Genomic DNA, 25,709 nt, shown 5'->3' with positions numbered 1-25,709 from the left:
TGTATCAATGTGAAACATTAAAAAGAACAATGGGGGAAATTAACAATCTATTGTGCATCCATAAAATGGAATATTTTGTAGCCACTTAAAAATTATGGTTATGGGGCTTCCCTGGTGGCGCAGTGATTGAGAGTCTGCCAGCCGATGCAGGGGACGCGGGTTCGTGCCCCGGTCTGGGAGGATCCCATGTGCCGCGGAGCGGCTGGGCCCGTGAGCCATGGCCAATGAGCCTGCGCATCCAGAGCCTGTGCTCCGCAACGGGAGAGGCCACAGCAGTGAGAGGCCCGCGTACCGCAAAATATATATATATATATATATATATATATATATTAGAAAGAAAAAAAGCATTTCCTGGCTCTTCTCTAATGACATTTACTACTTTGCTTGGCTTTTCAGAGTGACCGACTCCTCATCAAGGGTGGACGAATCATCAATGATGACCAGTCCTTCTATGCCGATGTCTACCTGGAAGATGGACTCATAAAGTGGGTTGAGCAAACAGACCTTTTAAGAAGCCCGTCTCCCTAGGCTGCCTGGCCCTTAGAGGGACTGGAAGGCTGGCGTTCTGCCCCAGAATGAATGTGCCAGCTCTTGTGACTCTCAGGGATCGAGAGGTGTGGGGAGGTGCAGACCATGGCTGTAGAAGGGGCTCGTGTTTGTTGAGCGCCCCGTGACCGCACCAGGCTCCCTGCCACGGCGCTCACGCAGGCCATGATGCCCACAGAGGCTGTGAAGTACACATGCTGGCCCCTCTTCTGTTCTTGGGAGCGGGGGCCATGGGGTTAAGTGGCTGTCCCACGTTGCAGAATGAGTTAGGGGCAAGGCCTCGATTGCAGCCTAGCTCATCTGACTGATTCACAGCTCTTTTTTCTACCTGCCCAGAATTTCTGGAATTGGGTGGAGGGGGCTGGGAGAGAAGGAGTCATGTTTAGCCCCCAGGCAGAGCCTTGGCGTTTAAAGGGAAGACATGCCTTGGGACTGGAGCTCTCCTTTGCCTTCTCCCCATTGGCTGCCCCTTCAGCCCTGCTAGGACATCGCAAGTGTGTTAGTCTGTCTGGGCTGCCATAACACAGTACCCCAGATGGCATGGCCTACAGAACAGAAATTTATTTCTCCCAGTTCTGGAGGCTGAAGGCCAGGATCAAGGTGCCAGCAGGATGGTTTCTCCTGAGGCCTCTCTCCCTGGCTTGCAGACAGCCGTCTTCTTGCTGTGTGCTCACTTGGCCTTTGCACTGTGTGTGTGCCTCCAGTTTCTCTTCCTCTTATAAGGGCGTCAGTCCTGTTGCATTAGGACCCCTGACCTAGCAGCCTCATTTTAACTTAATTACCTCTTTAAACACCTTATCTCCAAGCACAGTCACATTTGGAGGTATTGGGGCTTCAGTATGTGGCTTTGGGGGACATAATTCAGTCCATAACACCAGACAGTGGTTTTTACGTGGTTTCCACATTTTACCATCTGCTTGCTCGGCCTCTTCTTCTGGAGTCTGGAAGAGTAGAATCAGAGACGGTCTCAGGATCCAGTTTGGGCAGCTGGCACTGGAAGGAAAGGCAGAGGGCGTGTGAGCAAGGCCAAGTTCAAACAGGAATGAGGTCAATTGGGCCCATCCCAGGGCCATGTATGCTCTGATGATGATGATGAGGAGGAGGAGGTGGCTATGGATTGTCATGAGCATTAAGAGACCATCTGTGCAAAGGCCCTGTGAAGAATAGGTGTTCAAGGCAGCCCTGAGCCTTCCCTGCCTCCCTCTGTCTGCCCCCACCCCTCGTCCTGGATGGATCTGACCATTTCTGGTCCAACTCAGGCCTCACCTCCTCCAGTTCATTCCCCCACCCCGCCCAGCTCACTCTTTCCAGCCACACTGAAAACTTGGTGTTTGCAGAATTTGCCAAGCCCTCTCACCTGGGGACAACCTCGCACCTATCCATTCCCCGCCTGAAATGCCCTGCCCCTCCCCCCATTCTCATTTCATGCCCCTGCCCCCCAACTCCCGTTTGTCCTATGGGCCCAGCTTGTGAGGCTCCTCCTCCAGGAAGCCTTCCGGAGCTCAGGCTCTTCCTCTGTAGTGGCTACCGCTCCCCCTGTGCTGGCTACCTCTCCCCCCTGGTTGTGCATTTGCCCCTGACAAGGGGTCTTGCCTTATTGCCTCCCAGCCAGGGACCTGGCACAGTGCCAAGGATGGATGGGACCCTGTAGTGTTGAAGCGAGTGTAACATACAAACACTGACACATCAGATGGTGGGGACCTCGATCTCAGCCAGGGTACAGCCTGGAACCAGAAAGCAGATAAAGGCAGATAGTGGGGTGGGGTGGGGTGAGGTGCATGATAAAATGAGGTTTCTAAGTCACCACTGCTTAGATAAGGCATAACAAATTGGCACCGAGTTCCCCGCTTATGTGGGGCCTCTGGGGTCCTGGGGACAATGAGACGCGGAGAACCCTTTCATGGGACCACCATTCCCACCAGCGACACAGAGTTGGAGGTGGGAAGGCTGTGTGAACACCTGGAGGCTTAGGACTTAGGCCACCCAGGGCCTTCAGGAAATAGGCAGTTTCCATAAATTCAATATTTGTCCTCTCCTCTTAGTGGAAGACGCCTTTTACTTTTCACCCTGTTGCTGAAAAGCTTTCTAAGCACTGGTGCTGCTTTTCCTGCCTTATTAAGCAGAGCGAGTATCTGTGTGTGAATGCCTTGCAGGGTCTTCAGATGGTCACGTGGGGCACGGGTCCCCGCTGACTGAGAAGGAGGTGTGGAAGTGGGGAGAGCCTGAGGGACCGCTGGGCATGAGGAGGCTTGGTTATTTCCCTTCACTTTGATTAAACCCCAAGAATCCTTTCATTTTGCGGCCATTCGCCAAGTTTTACTAGAAGCTGTTCAGCTGGGTTTGTGCAGAATCCGTTATGATTCATCGAGGGCTCCATCCAACTGGCTAAGCATTGGAGAATCAAATGCTGATGGCGCAGGACTTTTTTTCTGAGTGATGGTGAGGGTGGCGTTGGGGTAAGGGCAGGTGTCTGCTTCTCCGGCTTCCTTCCTCTCTTCCCTTTCCTTCCATACACACTGCCGCTGAGAACCATTCAGGGAGTCTTCCTCCTAATTCATGCGGGGCGGGGTTCCATTTAGTTTAATCCCAGTTTGGGAAGAATCTGCTGCTTCTGCAGAAGGGAAGCAGGGAGACAGCCGAGCTTGGTGGGCAGAGCCTTGATACTAGACTTGGGGACACTGGGCTTGAATCCAGATCCAACACTGACTTGCTGTGTGGCCTTCGATAAGTCACCACCACCCCCCACCCCCCGGGTTCCGTTTTTCTCTTTTGCAGAATGTGAATACTTCCTCCCTCACAGGTTGTTGGCAGGGGATTAGAGAGGGTTTGTTAATAGGCGATGATCTGCCTGCTAAGAATGGCCCTGAACTGTAGAACTTTTGGCAGTGTGGCGGCCGAATCACAGACCGGGATCAGACTTGGCTGTGACTCCACTGCTTCCCATTGGAGGGCTGTGCCGAGTGTTTGCGCATGCCCGTTCGGATTGGGCTGAGCCCGCTCCTTTGCCAGTGCTACGCGTTGTGAACGTCAACCCGTCTTCTTTAGAAGCTAGTGTGAGCGCAGATGAGACCGTCGGTGAAGGGCTTATTAGAAGAGAATCCTATAGTTGGTGCTCAATAGCGGTTCACTGCCCTTGTTGTAAAGCTTGGGGGTGGCTTCTCTGAACCCCCTTCCCTTCAGCCCCTGGCACATGGCCATGAGCTTGGAGATGGACGGTGGGAAGTTTGGACCAGGCAGGATTCTGTACACGATGACGGGAATTGCGGAGGGAGTGGGGTGGCGATTAGAAGCAGCAGCGGCCGCAGTTGTAGTGCTGGGGGAATTGGCACAAGTGCTGACATTTCCGGGGGCTCGCCGTGGCCCTGGCACTGCGCTTGGACTAGACCAGTTTCTGGTCCTAGGCTTCTTCCTCCTTTCCCAGCTTTTGGAATTTGCCCTCCTTCTGGAGGAAGTTTCCAGGCCCCAAGCCCGTGGGGAAACAAAAGTGTTGGTCAGCTTGCCTAGGAAAGCGCTGCCACCCGCCATGTGATTCCCTCATGGCAGGTTTTATGGGGGCTTAAGCAGCTTTCCCGAGGCTGGTGTGCACGACTGTTTCAGATGAGAACCCAGGTTGCCTGTCAGTATCGGTTTGCTGGGGCTGACATAACATAGTCCACAGACTCGGAGGTTTAAACAACAGATATTTGTTTCTCACGGTTCTGAAGACTGGATGTCTGAGATCAGGGTGTGGGCAGGTTGGTTTCTTCTGAGGCCTCTCTCCTTGGCTTATAGACGGCTGTCTTCTCCCTGTGTCCTCACGTGGTCGTCCCTCTGCATGTCTGTGTCCTAATCTCCTCTTCTCATAAAGACACCAGTCAGATTGGGCCAGGGTCCACCCTAACAGCCTCATTTTCACTTAATGACCCCGTTAAAGGCCTTCTCTCCGAATTCAGTCACATTGTGAACGGCTAGGGGGTTAGGACTTCAAAATATGTACTTTGGGGAGTCACAGTTCACTTCACAGCCCTGTCTCTTAAGACTTGCAGAGCTAAGGGGACTTTTCACTGCCTCCCCCCCCCCATTGCTCACCTTTGTGTCCCCAAAGCAGTTGCCAGAAGTGTGGGAAGTGCTCTGGAGTGTCGGGCTGTTCAGAGAACCCTTTGCCACTCGATCCCGATGCTGGTCTCGCTGCTGTTGGATTCAGCTCTGCCACTGCCTCCCCCTGGAAGCCCACCCAGATAACCAGGCTGGTGAAATGGCCCACCTTGCGCTCCCCACACCCTACGTGAACTGGATTGTAACAATCTGCTTTACATGCCTTTCCTCCTGATTAGGCTGTGAGCCCCTGGAGGGCAGGGACCCTGCCTGAGTTATCTCTGTTCACCCAGTGGCCTGCGTAGGACCTGCCTCAGAAATGTTTATCTAATGGAACTGAAGCTGCACAATTGACAGTCATTTTGTTTTTCTTTTAAGAACCAAAGTCCGTCTCTGTTGTTTGTGCCCAGGCAAATAGGAGAGAACTTAATTGTTCCCGGTGGAGTGAAGACCATTGAGGCCAATGGGCGGATGGTTATTCCCGGAGGTATCGATGTCAACACGTACCTGCAGAAGCCCTCCCAGGGAATGACAGCTGCTGATGACTTCTTCCAAGGGACCAAGGCAGCACTGGCAGGAGGGACCACGATGATCAGTGAGTCGTACCCCTGCCTTAGGGCATAGGCTGTGACTTCTCTTCTGCATCCTCAGCATCTTGAGTAACACCAGGCACTTTGCTCAGGGTACCTGGTGCACAGGTGGCTAAAGTTTTGGAACCAGTGATGTAGATGTTATGACAGCTGGGGCTGTAAGGACTCAGAGAGGTGAGATAAGTTGCTGAAGGTTACACAGCTGGGAAGAGGTTGTATTAATCAGTGTTGCTACCGTAATGCTGTCATAATTCTGCATAACAAACAGCCCCCAAACTTCAAGCAAACACTTGTTTTTCTTATTCGAGGGTCCACAGGAATAGGAGCAGGACTGGTGTGGGTCTGCTGTAGGCTGCGGGTTGGGTTTGGCGTGGGGGTACCATGGCTCTCCCATTCTGAAACCAATGACCAACTCAACCATGCTCTTCTCCAAGTGGAAGGCAGAAGTGCAGGAAGTGTCTGGCAGAAACTTGCTCTTCCTCTTACCACCTCATTTCTTCACATACACACTGTGACTTCAGCCCTCTGTTCTGTTGGCCAAAGCAAATCACACGGCCAAGCGCAAAGTCCCTGAAATTGCATTCCGCCCACAATGAACCATGGTGAGGGTGGGGAGGGAAAGAAGAATTGTGGACATATAACGCCATCTACCACAGTGGTCTGTCTGGGATGCTGGACTCTTTCTCTACTGCCCTTTGCAGCCAGATTGTTGTATTTTTTTTTTTTTAATCCAACAGTGCTTTTGTCTGGATTCCATTTTAATAAGCAATTTTGATTAAATAGGCAGCAGTGTATTTGAAATGTTCTTTCAATAGTTAGACTCCACATCTAGGTGACTTGTCCCTGAGCTGGCCGCAACCCTGCCCATCTCTCCCCATCAAAGAGTTCCTCTGGAGGTGCACGCTGGCTGGAGTTGGCCACCGTGAGCAGAGCTCATGTATCAGAGTTCCCGTCCCCCTGAGCCAGGAGGGTATGGCCCAGTTCAGGAGGCAAGCACCGTTCTGATCCCTTTTCCAAAAAGCAGCCCTGCATCTGCTGGTTAGGAAAGTGGGAGGAGCCCAGATTTTGGACTTGGATCCTAGCTGCCAGGGTTTGCACTGGTCACGGCCACTCAGCAGCTGCACCACTGGGCAGTATTAAGCCTCTGTGAGTCTCAGCTTCCTCGTCAGTAACATGGACTTTATAATGTGCCCCCCAGCTCATAGTGCATGGCATATGGTGGTAAGTGCTTTGGGAATAGGAGCTGGGATATTCTGAGAGGTGCAGATGGAAGTTCCAGGCTCAGGGGACCTGTGTGAGGTAGAGGACAGAGCCCTGGATGAAGAATCAGGATCCCTGGAGTTCCCCTTTGCTCTTTTCCCATCACCAGCTGTGAAACCCCTGGGGGACCCCTCCACCAACCCCATGGGCCTCATCTCCCCCATCTATAAAAGGGTGGTTTTCAAAGTATGTTTCATGGAGCACCAAGAGCCTATGAAGGTGCCATGAGAACCACAGTTAGGAGGTGTGTGAGATGGGGCAGGGAGGTTCTGAGTCCCCACCCCATTTCTTCATTTAACAGATATTTATTGAGGTTTGCTCTGCACCAGGCACTGTGGTAGGTGGTGGGGAAGAGAAGGAACAAAGCAGACATGATGCTTATTCTCCAGGGGCTCATAGTCCATGGGGAGTCACTAATCACCCACACAAATGACTATAAGCGGATTAGTTCTACAGAAGAAAGGGGCACAGTGCTTTGAACTGTGGGGCAAAGGGCTTGAGGAGGCTTCCCTGAAGAAGTGGCATTTGTGCATCGATCTGAAGGATGAGTGGGAGTTAACTGGGTGAAGAGGGTATAGGGGAGCAGAGCTCCAGGAAGAGGGGACAGCACATGCAAAGGCCCTGTGGTGGGGGAACACATCTTGTGTTTAAGAGATTGAAAGAAGGCCTAGGAGGCAAAGGTGCAGAGATTGAGGGCTGGAATCCTGTGAGATAAGGCTGGGAGGAGAGGATGGTACTGGGCCTTGATGGCCAAGGTCAGAATTTTGGTCTTTTTTGTATGGGTGATGTACAGCCATTGAGGGATGTTAAGCAGGAAGTGATGTGATCTGTTTTAAAGAGATCTGAAGAGAGTGGCTTATGTTGAATATGACTAGACCAGTGGGAGGTGATTGCAGTTGTTCAGCTGAGAGTTGAGGGTGGCTTGGACTAGGAGTGTGACCAGGAGGTGGACAGATGTGGACAGCTCCAGGGCCATATCAGAGGGAAATCAACAGTGGTGATGGATCAGCAATGGAGGTGCATGAGGGAAACGAAGGGTCAAGAGTAACCCCTTGGCTTCTAGCTTTTGGAACGGTGAGGCGATATCCTTACCATTCTGGGATGGGGGTGGGGGACCAGCTTTGCCAGTGAGGTCGGGGAGGGGACAATGTGGCATGAGGTTCTGGACATTCTCATCTTGAGGAGCTCTTGAGTCATCCTAGTGGAGAGTTCAGAATTCTGTGGCTGAGAGGGGGATACATTAGAATGAGCAGCCGCATAGAAAGAAAAGTTCTAGGGCCAAGTCGTAAGGAGTTTGATCACTTAATGGCCAAGTAGAGGAGGAAGAGTCTTCAAGGAAAAAATGGCCCCAGAAGTGGGACAAAATCCAGAAAGCCGTTGCCATGGAAGCCAGGGAGGAGCGAGTTTAAAGAAGGAGGGAATGATCCACTGTGTTCTGAGAGGTCAAGTAGAGTGAGGACTGGAAGGTCGAATTAGCAAAGGCTGATGCTCTAGGTGGATGGAGGAGTGAGAGGGAGTGGGCAGCAGAGACTGCTCTTTATAGACGTCTGGCCGTGAAGGGTGGATGTTAGAAACAGGGTGGGAGCTAGAGGGGTGTGCGAAGCCCAGTGAGGTTTAAAAGACAGTTGTCTCCCCTTTGATCTGCTTTACATTTAAGACTTTATTTGAAAGAGGGATGATGCAGTTCATATTCTTTTAAGTCCTTTTCACCTTGGCATTCTATGCCCACGAAGGCAGCATGGAGTAGCGGGAAAGGGTCCAGACTCTGCAGCTGACAGGACTCTGGGAATCTTCTCTGTACTGCTTACTAGTTGTGTGACCTTGGACAAGTTTTTCACCCTCTTTGAGCCTAAGTTTCCTCCTCTGTCAAATGGGGACATTTTTACTCTCTTCACAGGGTAGTTGCGAGGATTTGATGAGATGATTTATATAAAGCCTTTGCGGTGGTGTCTGACACATCAGAAACATTCAGTAAACAGTCGTGATAAGGATGGTGATGGTGATGAGGAGGAGGAAATGATGGGTAACAGTGGGGGGACAGTGGTGGTAATGAAGACCAGAGACGGTGGTGACCGTGTCAGTGCTGATGGTTATGATAACGATGGTGACAGCGATGGCGGTATTGATGTTGGTGATGGTGGCAATGATGATGAAAAGGGTGCTGATGAGGAGGATGATGATCTGGATGATGTAAGTGGTGGTGATGATGAGAATGGTCATAGTGATGGTGGTGCTGGGGCGGGTAGGGAAGGTCACGATGATTAGGCTCCTACTGGAGATAATGACGGGGACGATGGCAGTGAAGAGGCTACCACTGGGATGACTTGGGTCCCAGGCATCTTGGAACGTGACCCATATTTTTTTCTGTCCCAGTTGACCATGTTGTCCCTGAACCTGGGTCCAGCCTGCTGACCTCCTTCGAGAAATGGCACGAAGCGGCAGACACTCTATCCTGCTGCGACTACTCCCTGCACGTGGACATCACCAGCTGGTACGACGGTGTGAGGGAGGAGCTCGAGGTGCTGGTGCAGGACAAAGGTCAGTTAAAGCCCCAGAATGGGGGCACACTTCTGGAATCCCTGTTTTGTCTGTGGGTCTGATTTGTGCAGTTAGAATCCCTTTATCTGCATCTGCTATGAGCCCAACTGCGAGCTGTGCCCTGCCCCATAACCGTGGAAAAATTGTACCCTCCTAAAGGAGTCTGTCCTCCTCTCATTCAGGCCCCTTGGAGGTTCCCCCTGTTTATAGAAGAAAGCCCGATTTCCTTAGCCTGGCACACAAGGCCCCCACTGATCTAGCCTCACTTTTCTTTCTCTACCATGAACTCATCTGGGTGCTTATTATCCTGGACGCCGTCCCCTGAAACCTGCTGCTCTGCTGGGCCTTTGCTGTTGCAGTCTCCGCACCCCCAACCAGGGATGCCCTTTCTTCTGCTCTGCTTCCCAGCCCAACTATCCCAGTTTCCCCAATCAGACCTTCAGAACTGCTTCATCCCTTGAATATCCATAGAAGGTTACTTGGGCCTCTTTGGGGGCACCTTTTCCATTATTTTTGGATTGCGGGACACTGGTTGTCTGTCTGGCTCTTCTGTTAAACCCTGAGCTTACGAGGCAGGGGATTATGTCTGTGCGTCTCTGTATCCCACCCTCCCTCCGCTCTGTGTGAGCTCAAACCAGACGTCTCTGCACAGTGTGGGTACTTTACAGTGTGCCTTACGCCAAATGGAGGTGAAGTGAACTGAACACCCACAGAAACAGAGAGCAAGAGAACAGAATAAACCAGGCCTGAGTGGTCCCTCGGAAAGAGGCAGTTCTGAGGCTCTCTGAGGAAGCACCGTCAAATGAATGAGATGCTTCAAGGAGAGATAGGGGGGTGTTTTCCATTTTTTTAAATATATATACTGTGTTTTCTCATAAAAGTATCATCAGCCAAATACAAAAAATAAGTCAGAAAATCAAGAGAAGGAAAAAGTTTTTCTCTCTGGTCTTACCCCCCAGTTGCCACTTACCATTAATATTAAGGATTATTGCTTTCTGTTCCCTATCTATTTAGACAATTTTCTCCATATATAGTTATACGATAGCAGTTATTTGGAATCCTTTTTTCGCTTACCGTTTTATGAGTAATCATTACTCTTCATTAATAACTTTTTAATGGCTCGTAATATGCAATGTAATGGTTAATTTGCTTAGCTATTTCCTTTTTATTGGGCATTTAGGTTTTCTGTTTGCTTTACTGTAAATCGTGTTTGGCGAACATCTTTGTATATAAACACTTGTTTGCGTCTCTAATTATTTCCTTAGATTTCCAGAGATGGCGTTACGGGGTCAAGGTTTTAACATTTTTCAAAATCATGACACTTACCGCCAAATTGCTTTCCCCAGAAGTGCACCCACTTGCATGCCCACAGCCCATGTCTCTCACTCCATGCATGTTTGCACCATTGGGCGTTATTACTTGTATGAAATCCTTGCTAATTTGACAAATAAAAGTCAGTCTACCATTGAACATCGCAGTTCTTTAACTGCTAATTACAGTAAACATTGTGCATACATTTTTCCTTTGTGTGAATGTCCGATTGTGTTCCTTGCCCATTTACCAGTTTGGGTCTCATAAGTCTGAGCTTCTATATCCAGATGGTTTTATCCCTTCATTGAAGTTGCTGTGAATCACACTCTTGTTTTGTACAGAATCATAGTCCAGGTTGTAGAAAGATCCCAGCAGTTGGGCTGCCTGGATCTGAATCCTGCCCTCACACTCCTTGGCCTTGTGACACTGGGCAAGTCACCAAGCTGACCTCTCTGAGGCTCGCCCAGTGACTCCCCATACATAGTGTCAGAGCTCTGGTACCAGGCGAGAGACTCCTGGTCTGAACTCGGTGTTAATTCTCCAGTCAAAAGAAGGAAACCAACCCAAATGTCCATTAAAGGATGACTGGATAAACAAAATGTGGTCCATCCTTACAGTGGAATGTCATTCAGCTTTGAAAAGGAAGGGAATTCTGACACCTGCTATGACATGGATGAACCTTGAGCACGTTATGTCAAGTGAAATAAGCCAGTCACAAAAGCGACAAATGCTGTATGACTGTGCTCATATGAGATGGCTAGAATCGTCCAGTTCATAGAGACAGACAGAGTAGAATGGTGGTTGCCAGGGGCTGGGGGAGGGGCAATGTGGAATTAGTGTTTAATGGGGACAGAGTTTCAGTTTTGCCAAGGTGAAGCGTTCTGGAGATGGAAGCACAACAATGTGAACGTACTTAATGCCACTGCACTTGCAAATGGCTCCGATAGTAAATTTCATGTGAGGTATATTTTTACCACAACTAATGAAAAGCAGCAGTTACTTCTTTGCTCACAGCTCTGTGGAAAGGCACTTTGGTTTGGGCTCAGCTGGGCGGTTCTGCTTACCTTGGCTCATGCCTTGTGCCCCAGCTGGGAGGATGGGGCAGGTGGGACCGCTCTCTACACCTTCCCTTCCCCAGCAGGCTCTCGTGGGCTTCTTCCCTTGGTGGCTCCACAAGGGTGAGTGGAGCTGCAAGCCAGCCCTCTGAGGCCCAAGCTTGGAATGTATCCACTGACACTTCCGCTTCGTCTGCTGGGCGGAGCCAGTCTTGAGAGCAGCCCACGCTCAAGGAGTGAGGAAATAGGTGCTACCTCTTGAGAGGGGTCACTGCAAATGTTTTGTGAAACTGTAAACTATTTACAAGCCTGTTTAGTCTCTTTCTGCCTCCTACTTCTACATGAAATTATCTTATTTGTTTGTTTGTTCATTGCTTATTTCCACTAGAATGTAGACAGGGATTCTTCCTACCTCGTTCACAGCTGTATCTCTAGCTTCTAGAACGGTGCTTGTACATAGTAAGTACTCATCGACTATTTGATGAGTGAGAAAATAAGTATTCCATGAAAAAGGACTTCTGGGGTTTTGGAAATGCTCCCTGTTTATTCTATTCTTGAATATTCTTTTATTTATTTTTTAACATCTTTATTGGAGTATAATTGCTTTACAACGGTGTGTTAGTTTCTGCTGTATCACAGTGAATCAGCTATACGTATACATATATCCCCATATCTCCTCCCTCTTGTGTCTCCCTCCCACCTTCCCTATCCCACCCCTCTAGGTGGTCACAAAGCACCGAGCTGATCTCCCTGTGCTATGCGGCTGCTTCCCACTAGCTATCTATTTTACGTTTGGTAGTGTATATATGTCCATGCCACTCTCTCACTTCGTCCCAGCTTACCCTTCCCCCTCCCCGTGTCCTGAAGTCCATTCTCTACATTGCACCTATATTCCTGTCCTGCCCCTAGGTTCTTCAGAAACTTTTTTTTTTTTTTTTTTAGATTCCATATATATGTGTTAGCATACGGTATTTGTTTTTCTCTCTCTGACTTACTTCACTCTGTATGACAGACTCTAGGTCCATCCACCTCACTATCTTAATGCACATTGTCATGTTAAAATCTATGAGGAAGCCCTGCAGTCAAGAAACCTGTTTATTGTTGATGAATCCAGTTTTTCTTCACCATCCCTATGTTTGATTATAAACAAGAGACTCACTGCAGAGCTTGGCTTAAGCTAAATGAAGCAGATTTGCTTTAGTGATAGAGACATGTATCCAGGGATACCATGCCAGGGAATCTTCCCCCGTGCTCATCCCTGCTTTTCTCTTGGAGCCAGTTCTGCTCTCCCCTCTCACCCTTGACCTGCATTCTCCACTTCCGTAGTCCCTGTGGTGGAATGCAACAGTCCACTCTTCGTCTGGGTGGACATCTGTTTCACAGATTAGTCAGGTGTCCTTTGGTATCACTTGGACTCAGTCCTTCCTCCTGGCTCAGCTTAGCATCTGTTAGGTGCCCAGCTCTGGACTAACCATCTGTACTCAGTGGCCACGTGGTATGAACATGGCTGTTTCCAAGGTTACTGGATGGATAGTGGAAGACGGTATTTGCTAGAAAATGTAAGAGAGTTCTGAGAACTGGAGGGTGTTATGAATGGATTGGCAACCCAGTAGGTGTTCAGTATAATCCTTTAGAATTGGTGTTGCACGCATCCTCCTTGGAGAAGAACTGTGATGATGGCGTTTATGAATTTGGGAGGTGTAGTGAGTATCGGGGCCTATTGTATTTCCCCAGACTCTACTGGTAGTAGTAGAATTATCGGGCCAAAGATATGGAGACACTTGACACGGATTGTTAATTGGTTTTCTAAGCAGGTGCAAATCGGTTGTACCAGTTTTCACTGTCACTTGCTATGTAGGAGGGACTCATCTTGATGCACACTCACTAGCACTGTGTAATATATTCTAAAATGTGGTGTGTTTTTTTTAACATTTGTATTGGAGTATAATTGCTTTACAATGGTGTGTTAGTTTCTGCTTTATAACAAAATGGATCAGCTATACATATACATATATCCCCATATCTCCTCCCTCTTGCATCTCCCTCCCTCCCACCCTCCCTATCCTACCCCTCTAGGTGGTCACAAACCACTGAGCTGATCTCCCTGTGTTGTGTGCCTGCTTCCCACTAGCTATCTGTTTTACATTTGGTAGTGTATATATGTCAATGCCACTCTCTCACTTCATCCCAGCTTACCCTTCCCCCTCCCCGTGTCCTCAAGTCCACTCTCTGGTAGGTCTAGGTCTGCGTCTTTTTTCCCATCTTGCCCCTAGGTTCTTCATGAGTTTTTTTTTTTTTTTAGATTCCATATGTATGTGTTAGCATACGGTATTTGTTTTTCTCTTTCTGATTTACTTCACTCTGTATGACAGACTCTAGGTCCATCCACCTCACTACAAATAACTCAATTTTGTTTCTTTTTATGGCTGAGTAATATTCCATTATATATATGTATTCCATTGTATATATGTGCCACATCTTCTTTATCCATTCATCTGTCAGTGGACACTTCGGTTGCTTCCATGTCCTGGCTATTGTAAATAGAGCTGCAAAGAACATTGTGGTACATGACTCTTTTTGAATTATGGTTTTCTCAGGGTATATACCTAGTAGTGGAATTGCTGGGTTGTATGGTAGTGGTACAGTACTGAGATTTTCATCTGAATTACTTTGATTCCAAATGAGACCAAATCTTATTCTCACCTTGATTTGTTAGGCATTTAAAAAAATTGTCTAAAAATTCTGTTTGCCTTTTTTTCTTCATTGTTTTTATTTTAAGCATTTTTAAATATAAAACAAAACATACAGAAAACCACACAAGGAAAAAATGTGGCTTTGTGAATTATGAGATTACCCTTTCCAGGTAAGAAATAGAACTTTGCCCCAAACAAAGACCCCCAGCAAACCCCTCATGGCCCCCCATTGTAGCCACAGCTCCTTCCTCCTCCCAAAAGTAACCACTGTCTGGTGTTTTTAAAATAAGAGGTTTTAAAAAAAAAACCTGTTAAATTTGTTGCAGACATGTTCACCATGTTGGTTGTTTGCTTTTTATTTTGAATTTTTAAGAAATAACTTACAGAAATTTTCCATTTATAACAAGTCAAATCTATCATGATTTGGAGGAAAGCTTCTAATCTGAGATAGCTTTACCCCATCCACTCACCCACAAGAACCAGTTCTAGGGCATATTTATCAATTCTACCAATTCATTATTTCTGCTTTTATTTGTATTGTTTACTTCTAATTTCTGGTGAATTTCCATTTTCTTCTTTTAAAGATTCTTATCATAGAAGCTTACTCAGTTGATGTATGCTCCCCCTCTCCTTCAAAAAATAATGAAGCATTTAAGGCTATGAATTTACCTCTCACTATGGCTTTACCTGTTTACCCACTGATTGTTCTTCTGTGTGTGTGTATATAACTGGGTTTTTGTTTTTGTACGTAAGTATACTTGATTAAATAGAGACTGACGCTTTTATGTTAATCTCTGAATATTATTTTTTCTTTTAATTTTTCTCAATCTTTTGGGAAAAGAAATTTTTGTTGCCAAGGTTTTCTAGACCAGAAATGATTTTTGGCTTGTCTTCACTGTTGCTTAGTATAAAAGAAGTCTCAATCCCATTTAGTAGTTTTGCCTGAATTTCTTCTTTTTCTTATCCAAAGGATTCCTGATTCCATCAACAAACATTAATGGCACAGCACATAATGTGGATGTGCAAGATAAAATAATATATAAGATGTGGTCCCTGTCCTCAACCACTTGAAGGCATATTAAGAAACTCTCCTCCCCCCACCTCCTCTGCTCCTGCTGGCTGCACAATAAGTCCTGTCATTTCAACCTTTTTGCATCCTCCCGCTCAGAGCCTCAGCCCACCCATCTCTTTTGCCTTCAGCATCCTCCAACTCTATTTCTCCATTTCTCCCTGCTGTTCGGTACACCCATCCTCCTTCCAGAAATGTCCTTCTGAGACAAAGTCTGATCATGTCATTCCCTTGCTTTAAAAGCACATGTTCTACCAGATAGTCGTGATGGCTGTCCAACATTGTGAATGCTCTAAATGCCACTGAATTGTACACTTTAAAAACGGTTATGATGGTAAATTTTGTTATGTGTATTTTACCATAATAAAAAAAGGTGATTTTTTTTTAAGCACATGCTTCTTTTTGCTTCAGCCACAGGACACTTTCTAGTACCTGCATACCGGATGTCTTTTTATCCTCCTTACTGTCCATGCCATGCATATCCATCCCTCTCAGCCCAGATAATTGCCTTCCCCCGGCTCCTTCCCCTCCTCTTCTTCCTTTTCCCCCTCCTCTTCCTTCTCCTTCAGACTCAGCTGACATGTCATCTTCCCTGGAGGCCTCCTTTGACTCTCACCCACACCCCCAGGCTGGCTTAGGTGCCCCTGCTGTGAATTCTGATGACACCCTTCTGTCTTGGTTGTTACCACCATGTGCAGTGCTTATCGATTTACTGGAAAGACATGTCCTTTCCTCTTAAATGCATTTTTCTACTCTCTTTTTTTTATCTTGAAACAGGTGTCAATTCCTTCCAAGTCTACATGGCCTATAAGGATCTCTACCAAATGTCCGACAGCCAGGTAGGTCCTTGCACACCCCCTGCCTCCCTTGGGCAAGAATGGGCCTGCCTTGTCAGGCAAAGCAGCACAGGGCAAGGGAGATGTCACAGCAGGCCAGGGAGGGCTCTGGGTTCAAGTCCTGGTTCTGACACTGAACTGTCAGTCATCGCCCTTCCCTGGACCTGCATTCCTCTCTGCCTGTAAGAGTGGCATGGAGCAGGGATCCCCTGCTTAGTGGTTCCCAAACTCAGCTCATCTTCAGCCTCATCTAAAGGGCTCACTAAATACACAGACTCTTACATTCCATCACATACGCTTGGGGGTGAGGTTCAGGAATCTGTACTTTCTTAAAGCTCTGCAGTTGATTCTGGGGCTCAAGCGAGTTTGGGGACCATTACCTTAACTCTGACCTGGAGGAGAGCCCTGGCTGTCCCTCCAGCCAATTGCAAGTCATGTCCTTTCTCAGTTTCCTCACCTATACAACGTGATCATCTCTGGCCCTAGCAACCTCAAACAACTGTTCTGTGGATGAGATGAGTCAAGGAAGAAGGTGGTCTAAGGAGTACAGGTGTAGGGGGTACAATTTATCGGGCACCTGGCCTTCTTAAACCACTGGGACTCTTGGTTTGGTTTTGTTATTATTGCCCTGTCCTCTGCTTGTTAAAAAGGTGGGACAATGTGGTGGCAAAGGGCACGGCTGCTGGAGCCAGACTGCTTGGCAGCAAGCCCTGACTTTGCTGTGCAGCCTGGGGCAGATCTCCTAACCTCTCTGTGCTTTCGGCCCTTCATGGCACTTGCCTCAGAGAAAGTGTCAGAGGATTAAGTGATTTAATACAAGTAAAGCTCTAGGGCAGTGCCTGGCACACAGCAGGTACCATACGAGTGTTAATAAGCTGGTTTTCATTATCCCCATGGGGTCTCATGTGCAATGGAAGAAGCACCCATGTCTTACCTTTCAAAATAGACACTTGGAATTACATAACATAACTTACCCCGAGATGGCCTGGAAACAAAAAGGCTGAAAGTTTGTTCAGTTTCATGGAAAAAATAGCATGTGTCTCTCTAGTGTAATGCAATTTTCACCTGTTTCATTCTAATGTCTGTTTCACTGAAGCCCTGGTTAGAGATGGAGTTGAGCAGACTTTGGGTGTGGGTCCTCAAAAGTGCTTTATGCCTCCAAGTGCCTCCCCCACCTGCTGTCTACATCTAAAAGCACACATCCTGGGCGAGGGAGGTGTTACCTTGTATGCAAGGAGGACAAAGTTGAGATTCAGGAGTTCCTGGGGAGGGAACATGTGGCTTTGGTCCCACCAGGTGCAAGTGTCTGATTGCAGATCCTTTACAGGTGGGAAGAGGGCACTGGACAGTGGACAGGGCCTGGATTGGCGAAATAAGGTGATGCTTGACAGGATATGTGTTATCTGAGTATAACATTATTAGAGGACTTGGTCTCTACCGCAATTGGTCTATAAAATGACAGGAGTTGGAATTTTTGTAAAGATGTACACATGTCCTATGATGGGTGGTGGCTACAGTACAGGCTTAGCAGGTTTAGTTATACAATTTCAGTAAAACTGAAAACAGCTTCTCAGCTGCAGTTGTCACCATTAACAATGTCACGCTCCAGAGGAGCAAAGCCACAAAGAAAGCAAAGGCTCGCATGGGTATAAATGTAGATATAATCATGCCTTGGTGTCACTTTTATCATTTATGTGCCTCTCCCCCACCCAAACTTACTGCTTTTGGATCTGGAGGGTGTCAGGGTCAAGGGAAAATCTTTTCCAATTCTTATTTGTTGAGCGATGCATTACATTGATGTGGATGGAGCATCCTGGTAGGTGGATGACTGTGTGTTAGTAGTAAGAGCAGTCTTTGCAAATGCTCGAGCTGTGATATTTTTATCTCACCCCAACCCCCCTTTATCCCTCCTTAGCTCTATGAAGCCTTCACCTTCCTTAAGGGGCTGGGAGCTGTGATCTTGGTCCACGCAGAAAATGGAGATTTGATAGCTCAGGTGAGTGGTGTGAGTTTCCACCCCTTCCACCTCAGTCTCCTTCTCCTTCTAAAGGGTATGAGAAAAGGGGGTGGAGGCATTGATCAGCCAGGTCACTAGGCAATGAAGGGTCAAGCCAAGAACCGGATTGCACCTCAGGCACTCCAGATGTGAGTCATGCACACACTATCTGCAGCGTGGCCTTTGGCGATTGCCTTCTCCTTGAGAATCTCGATTTTCTCACCTGTACAATGGGGGTAATATTACTGCTCTGTGAACCATGACAGGTTTGCATGAGCCACAAATAAGTATCTGAAAGAAAATGCTTGGAAGCTGGGGTTACTCATCATCCTCCACGACTTGAGAGCGGGGATAATAGACAGAGCTCAGGCTGGGAGCAGGTGTTCCAGTCTGGCCACCTGACATTGGGCAAGGAACTCTACCCCACGAAGGCTCCTGTTCATTTAGCAGCATCTGCCTTGCAGTGCGGTTGTGAGGATTAAATGATATCATGTATGTGTAGATCAATGTCGGACATGTAACAGGCTGTGGCCATTCAGAAGTTTTGGGGAGTGTGAGACATGAACCCATTTTGATCATTCTGGCCATAGGGTGGATAATTTGAAGGCAATAGAATAATGTCAGCTAGGTTTTACTCCAGCAATTCTCATAGGAAATGAAGAGAGGAGGCAGAGCGGAGGTGGAAGAGGCAAGAATATGATAGGGAAGGTGCACAATCTACAGGACTCATCGATTGATTGGGTGGGGGAAGAAGAGGAGGAAGTCAAGAATGGCTGCTTGGTCTCTGTGCAGGGTTGATCTTGATGCCACAAATCAAGATCAGGCATATAGAAGATTTGGATGCATCCAATGAAAGTAATTAATGCCGTGCATGATGCTAAGGAGTATGTATATCTTCATTTCATAGGTAGGGAAACTGAGGCTCAGATAGTAGTAACTTGCTCACTGTTATATGGGGCATCGGAGCCAGGATGTGAATACAGTTCCATCTGGTTCCAAAGCCCAGTGGAATTGCAACATGATGGTTAAGGGCATGAGACCTGAAGCTTCACTATTAAGGTTAGCTATTGTCTTTATTTCTTATTCTTTGTGTTCTTGCAGTTTTTCTGTAAAATTGAAATTCTTTCAAATTCAAAATAAAAAAGAACAACTCAGTACCATCACACAGCAGTATTCTGGTCATTGGCAAGAAGTCACTAAATCCAGCCCTCACCCCAAAAGATGCGATTGTACAAAGGTATGAATGCCGGGAAGTGAGGATCACTGGGAGGTGTATCAGAGGTTGTCTGCCAGTCTCTCCTCTGGCCCCCAGTGATTGATGACCCTCTCACATGCAAAACACTTTCATTCCTTTCCAGGGTCCTCCAAACTCTCACCTCATTACACCGTCAAAGACTGGAATCATCTAAGTCAGGTCTAGGTGTGGATGAGGCTTCTTGGGTTTAGTCCCTACAATCTGTAGGTCTTTGAAGAAAATAGGCAAGTTATCTCCCCCCACACACACACACACACTCAACACATGACATATAGTGGTGGGGTGGGCATTCCTGTTGAAAATGGAACAGTGGAAAACACCAGGAGTCATTGGTCCATAGCAGTTCTGAAATCCAGTTAGGCAAGTGTTGGCAGTTCCTTGATGAGGCCTTGAAGCCTGAGAATAATTCTCCATGGCTCTTGGCTCCTCCTTCTGGGCTATTGGTTCCATCCTTCCTTTTCATGAAAGGCAGCCCATGCTTGCAGCTGAGGAATTTTCTCAGCCTGCTTCCTGCACAGTGGAATTTTAGGAGTCCAACTGCCTCCATTCATTTTGTATGTCTTATCCCGTCCAGTCCAGGCTGCCGGTGTTTTGCTAAGATAATCCTCCCAAGACCTTTGTGGGCCTCCTCTGAATCTCACTGGAATTCACCCCATTAGACAAAAGATACCCATAGATTTCTTTTCAATAAGCCCTCCTCCTCCTGGTCAGACAGCCAAGAGGTACATCCTTGAGTTTCCTAGAGGCCTTAATTTGATTGAGAGGATCTATGGGCACACCCTCAATTATCTGTCCCTCTCACATTTTACTATTTACTATGAGCAGCAAGAAGAAGCCAGGCGGTACCATGACAATTTGCTGGGGACTCTCCTCAGCTAGATCCCTGAGCTCATTAGACACATTTGCCCCTTTCCACATCACTACAGGTGACAGTGTTGCCAAGCTTTCTGCTACTACATAACAAGATTCCCCTTCCTCCAGTTTTCAATAACAGACGCCTCATTTCCTTTTGAGCTCTCACTAGCAAGGTCCTCAAAGTCCATATTTCTACTAACAGTCCGTTTCAGACCAGCTTTCTCTAACACATGCCTTGAAATCCTTCCAGCCTCCATTCACTGCCCGGTCCCAAAGCCACTCCCACATTTTTAATTAACTGCTATGGCAGCACCCTACTTCTGAATACCAAAATCTGTTTCAGTTCTCTGTGGCTGCATAACAAATAACCCCCTAAATTTAACATCGTCAAACAAAAAACGTTTTCTACGTCATAGTCCTGTGGGTCTGGAGTCCAGGTGTGGCTTGGCTGGGTTTTCGGGCTCAGGATCTCTCACTGGCTGCAGTGAAGGTGTCAGGCAGGGCTGCAGTCATCTCAGGGCTGGTCTGGGGCAGGATTCCCTTGCAGAGGGTTCCCTCTAGGATTCAGTTCCTTGCAAGCTATCAGACTGTTGTCCTTTATTCTTTGCTGGCTGTTAGACAGAGGACCCCTTGGTTCTCTGCCACATGGGCAGCTACAGCATGGTGACCTGCTTCCTTCCAAGTGAGAGAGCAGGAGAGGGTGAGCCAGGAAGAAGTGGGAGTCCCCTTGTAACCTAACCTCAGTAATGACATCCCATCTCTTTCCTCGTGTTCTTCTCATTGGAAGCAGGGTGTCAGGTCCAGCCCACGTGCAAGCAGAGGCAGGCTCACCGGGAGCCTCTTAGAAGCTGCCCCACACATGTATCTTAGGTTCGTCTGGTTTTGAACTTCATAAACATGAAACCACACAGTAGGTACTCTTTTACGTCTGGCTTCTTTTGATGAAAACTAGGTTTGTGAGATTCATCCCTATTGTTACCTGAAGCAATCGTGTTCTCTCTGTCATCATGGTGTAGAATTCCACCGCAGGGATAGGTCACAATTTGTTCTTCGCTGACAGATGTTTGGATAGTTTCAAATTTAGGACTACTGTGTATAAAGCTTCCTTAAACATTCTCGTTCAGTCTTTTGTTAAACATATGTTCCCATTTCTGTTGGTAAGTACCTAGGAGGGGGATTTCTGGGTCGTGGGTGTGCACGTATTCAGGTCTTACAGTTACCGCTACCCTGTTTTCCAGGGTGTACCAACCTATATCCCACCAAATGTGTGTGAAAAGTTGAGTTTGGAGTCCCCAGTTCTTAAGCTTTACATCAGGGAATTCTTAGCTTTCCTCGCTGCCAACTTAAGATTGAGTTTTCTCAGCTCCAATAAATCTGTTACCTTTTGTACATCTGCTTCCCGGCTTCCAAAATTTTGTTTCTGTTATCTTCTCTGCATTCTCTTGGTTCTTGTGTACCATTTCTGTCACTTTAGCAGAGTTTCAGGATGGAGTAAAAATCATGTGTGTGCTCAGCCCATGATTTTTAACTGGAAACCCTACTCTAGTCTTTTGTGATCTGTGTTTTTCCTCACTTACATCATCTTTTGTCCTCCCTCCCTTTTTCTCCTCCTTCCTTCCTTCCAACAGAAATAGTAACAGACATTTAAATAATCTTCCAGAGGGATGTCTCCATATCATAAATCTTGTTGTAAACAGTTTACAAAAATGCCTTGTAAACACCATCTTCAAGAGCTGACATCATTCCATTCTTTATTTAAATCCTCCCCAGTTGTTAGATCTTGAAATTGTTTCCAGCTTACATTCTAATAATAAACTTGAGCTTAATAACCATAAATGCACAGTTGAAATTATGATTTTTTTATTGTTGATAGGGCCTGGGGCTCCTCGTAGGGCTGTGTTCCAGAATGATGATACAGAAACTGCGGAAGTTAAAATTAGCACAGCTGACACCTGGGCAATGTAAAAATACTAGTTTTGAGATATTGCAGTATTCCTAAGGAGGGGGCACCTTGGAGCCTTGGAGCAAATAGATTTGCTTCTGGGCTATTAGCTCAGGGAACCATTTCATTTATATGATAAGCTTGAGGTAGAGTTTTCCTGCTAGAAAGACAGGTACCAGGAAGAGGCAACTACAGTAGAGAAAATGAGAGCTGGCTGACCATCAACGAGCCCTTACTATACACCAGGTATTGTGCGAGCATTTCACATCTGCCACCTCAGTGATGTATTATAGCAACTCCGGTGTGTAGGTGCTGTTGTTTCCAATGTAAAGAAGAGAAGATTAATGAAATAATGCCATTTGCAGCAACATGGATGGACCTAGAGATTATCATACTGAGTGAAGTAAGCCAGACAGAGACAAATATGTGATATCGCTTATATGTGGAATCTAAAAAAATGATACAAATGAACTTATTTCCAAAACAGAAATAGACTCACAGACATAGAAAACAAACTTATGGTTACTACAGGAGAAGGGGAGGAGGGATATAAATTAGGTGTTTGGGATTAACATATACACACTGCTATATATAAAATAGCTAACCAACGAGGACCTGTATAGCACAGGGAACAACTCAACATTTTGTAAACCTGTAAGGGAAAAAAATCTGAAAGGAATATATATATGTGTGTGTGTGTGTGTGTATAACTGAATCACTTTGCTGTACACCTGAAACTAACACAAGATTGTAGATCAACTACACTTCAATTTTAAAAAAAGAAGAGAACCTTGAGGCTCAGAACCGACACAGACGGTCGGTTCTGGAGCTGGATGCCCAGTTTGATTTCTGCATCCATGTCATACGCAAACACCACCCATCTTCCTTCCCTCTAACCCTGCAGCAGAGACTTGGAAGTTGGAATAGCGCTGGGTGGTCTTTAAGGCTAATTTCGTATAACCCTACTTCCTCTCACTGGTCCCGTGGTGTTGAATAGAGCAGGTGTGGATGGGGATATCCAGGGTTGCAAAAGGGGAAGGTGGCCCGGGGTAGTGGAGGGAGCAAAGAAACTGTGGATCGCTGGCAGCCCGTTAGACCCCATGCAGACCACTCCCTGTCCTGGGCTCAGCTGCCCCATCTGTCTAACGGAGCTGGAGGATTGGCCACTCCCGGCTCTGACATTCTGTAATCACTGACTCATTCGTTCTTGTCTTGTAGGAACAAAAGCGGATCTTAGAGATGGGCATCACGGGTCCTGAGGGCCATGCTCTGAGCAGACCTGAAGAGGTAAAAGAGCCTCCACTGGGTTTGACTCTGACATAGCTGAGAGCTCCCCCCGATGCTGTTCCAGCTGGAACAGCCCGGCTAGAGCCACTGTCGCCATCTCACTTCCCCTACATGAGTATCCCAGCACGTGTGGTCCTTTCCGGGTCTGCCCTCGGGCTTGGGAGCCCTGGGGCCTGCAGGTCGATCAGAGGAGCCGGGAAAGGCTCTGCCTCTCCCAGGGCCCAGGAACTTCACACCATGGTCCCATGGACACTTCAGAATCCCTACCGAGGACAAGGTGTATTTGATGACAGGAGAGTGGAGCCCCACATCCCAGGCAGAGGACTTCAAAACAGCTGCCCTTGCACGGACCTCCTATCCGCTGTGCTCTAAGACTCGACAAGGGACGAATCCGCTGGGAGTGATACGGCACATGTGTGGCGGGACACGGCGGGTAGAAGGAAGGCAAGCAGGTTGGGCATGGAACAGGATGGACGCCCAGTATTTTCTGGCGTCTCATCAGATCATCAGGGGTCTTCCCGGACCTGCGCTCTAGGCCAGCCTGTGCCGGACATGGGACACAACACACGAGTACACGGACTCCTTACCCAAAGGCTCCTGATGGGGCCCAGTGCTCCAGACGTGAGCTCCACGCCCACGAGCTGGCTTCCCAGTCCCTGGTGAGACCAGGACAGACCTGAGACAGTGTCTACAAGCCCTTATTTATAGCACGTGGACGTTGCCACTGCCTTCAGGCATGTGAGCAGCCCGGGGACCCTTCTGGGTGTGGCTGGACTCCTGGCACGTGGCTGTGGCTTGGGCTTCCTGCCAGCCACTAGGAGCACGGCAGGCTGGAAATCAAAACAATACATCACCGATCCTTTTGTTTGCTCTAGCGGGGACAGAGGCCAGACCCAACAGCAGGTGGTTTCACTTGGTGATTGAACAAATGAAGGAAGGAATGCACGTTGGACACCCTGTGTTCCCTGACGTCAGGCATTTTATAAGTAACCGACCACTTTATGGGCCTTTTGATGACTCTACTGCCTAGGCGATCTCCTTCTAACAGAGCGTGCAGAATACCTCCAAGCAAGTGAAAAACATAATTCTGCCTTCCAACCCTCTAGCCAAGTACACTCTTAATTTTTCCTTCCTTTTGAAAAATCTACAGTATTTTCCTCTCGAGGCAGTTGATTTCCCTCTGACCACACTTAAGGAGAATCAAAGGAGCCTGATCAGGGAGAGCCCTTGGAGCTCAGGGTGGGTGGTGCCCCCCACCTCTCCCTCCTGTGACCCGTGTATTTGCTGTGTCTGCAGCTGGAGGCCGAGGCTGTGTTCCGAGCCATCACCATCGGGGGTCGGATCAACTGCCCTGTGTACATCACCAAGGTGATGAGCAAGAGCGCGGCAGACATCATCGCCCTGGCCAGGAAGAAAGGTACGCAGCCCAGTGCATGGGCCTCCTGCAGGGAGCTGCGGTGTGAGGAAGGGGCACGTCCAACGGGCTCAAGTTCACTGACGGAGCCACTCCCCAGGGCAGAGACATCCTGCCAGTTGCCTGCAGCCTGGGCCCTGTAGGCCAGGTTGAAACGGGAGCTTGGGATGGTGGGCAGGCACAAGATGTGCAGTCGTTTTTAGGTTTGATTCCTGGGGTGCCGTGGGCCCCGGGTGTGTCCTTGGGTAAGTGGTCTGAGCTTCGGTTTCCCCATCTGTAGCTAAGGTCATTATCCCCTCCTTGTGGGTCACATGAGACCATGTATTTTAAAGATCTGTGAAGAGTTCCAAGTTCTCCCCTGGGTTTCACATCAAAGAAGAGATGGAGCCAGGGCTGTATCAGCTCTTGGTTCCTTCCCGCCCTCTTTCTGGTCCTCTCTGGGCCCTTCATCCCGGGTCCCCTATCTAGGGCCTCTTAGTGGGTGCCTGTACCCAGGCTCCACCGTGGGGCCCACACAGAGTCTCAGCTGCAGGTTGGGAAGGAGGAAGGTGTTTTTCCAGAGCCAGAGGGTCTGGGGACAGCCCCGTGCTGGACCTCAAGGGAGTGTGGCAGGAAGGCATCCTCCAGCTCTAAGACTTGGACTCACTACTTAACCTCTCTGAGCTACTGTTGCTTCATCTCGAAACGGACCCGATGGGTTCACAGATGTGCAGTTCCAGCCAAGTCCTTGGTGGGTCCCGAGGGCTCCTGAGGACCCTGGGGCTCAGGCGCCACTGGTGTTCTGAGCGGCTCTGAGCGGCTCTGACCTGTGTGGTGGCCATTTCCCAGGAGACTCAGAGGGGCCGCCCGAGTGTGGTCCCCGGGCCTTCTTGACTGAGGCCCCAACACCCACCAGATAGAGAATGAAGGTTGCCCGAAGCAGCCTTCCTTCTCTAACTCAGGGTGAGAGAGAGAGAGAATGACAGAGGGGGTAGCACATGTCACACGA

At 48.0% G+C, this 25,709-nt stretch overlaps 1 protein-coding gene across 2 annotated transcripts in view; it reads left to right on the top strand.

Annotated features, from left to right (window-relative positions):
- The window catches only part of CRMP1 (collapsin response mediator protein 1), a 67,404-nt gene that overhangs the window by 21,959 nt on the left and 19,736 nt on the right, over positions 1-25,709 (top strand). For both annotated transcript variants that reach the window (XM_059067457.2, XM_059067458.2), the window contains exons 2-8: positions 397-485; positions 5,031-5,215; positions 8,844-9,008; positions 15,914-15,975; positions 17,888-17,968; positions 23,239-23,307; positions 24,604-24,724. In XM_059067457.2, the coding sequence (XP_058923440.1) occupies positions 397-485; positions 5,031-5,215; positions 8,844-9,008; positions 15,914-15,975; positions 17,888-17,968; positions 23,239-23,307; positions 24,604-24,724 (772 nt within the window). The remainder of the gene's footprint in view (positions 1-396; positions 486-5,030; positions 5,216-8,843; positions 9,009-15,913; positions 15,976-17,887; positions 17,969-23,238; positions 23,308-24,603; positions 24,725-25,709) is intronic.

Source organism: Kogia breviceps, chromosome 6 (genome assembly GCF_026419965.1).
Source record: "Kogia breviceps isolate mKogBre1 chromosome 6, mKogBre1 haplotype 1, whole genome shotgun sequence".
NCBI classification, from domain to species: Eukaryota; Metazoa; Chordata; class Mammalia; order Artiodactyla; family Physeteridae; genus Kogia; species Kogia breviceps.
The sequence above is the reverse complement of the archived record's forward strand: the minus strand, read 5'-3'. Positions and strand labels throughout refer to the sequence as shown.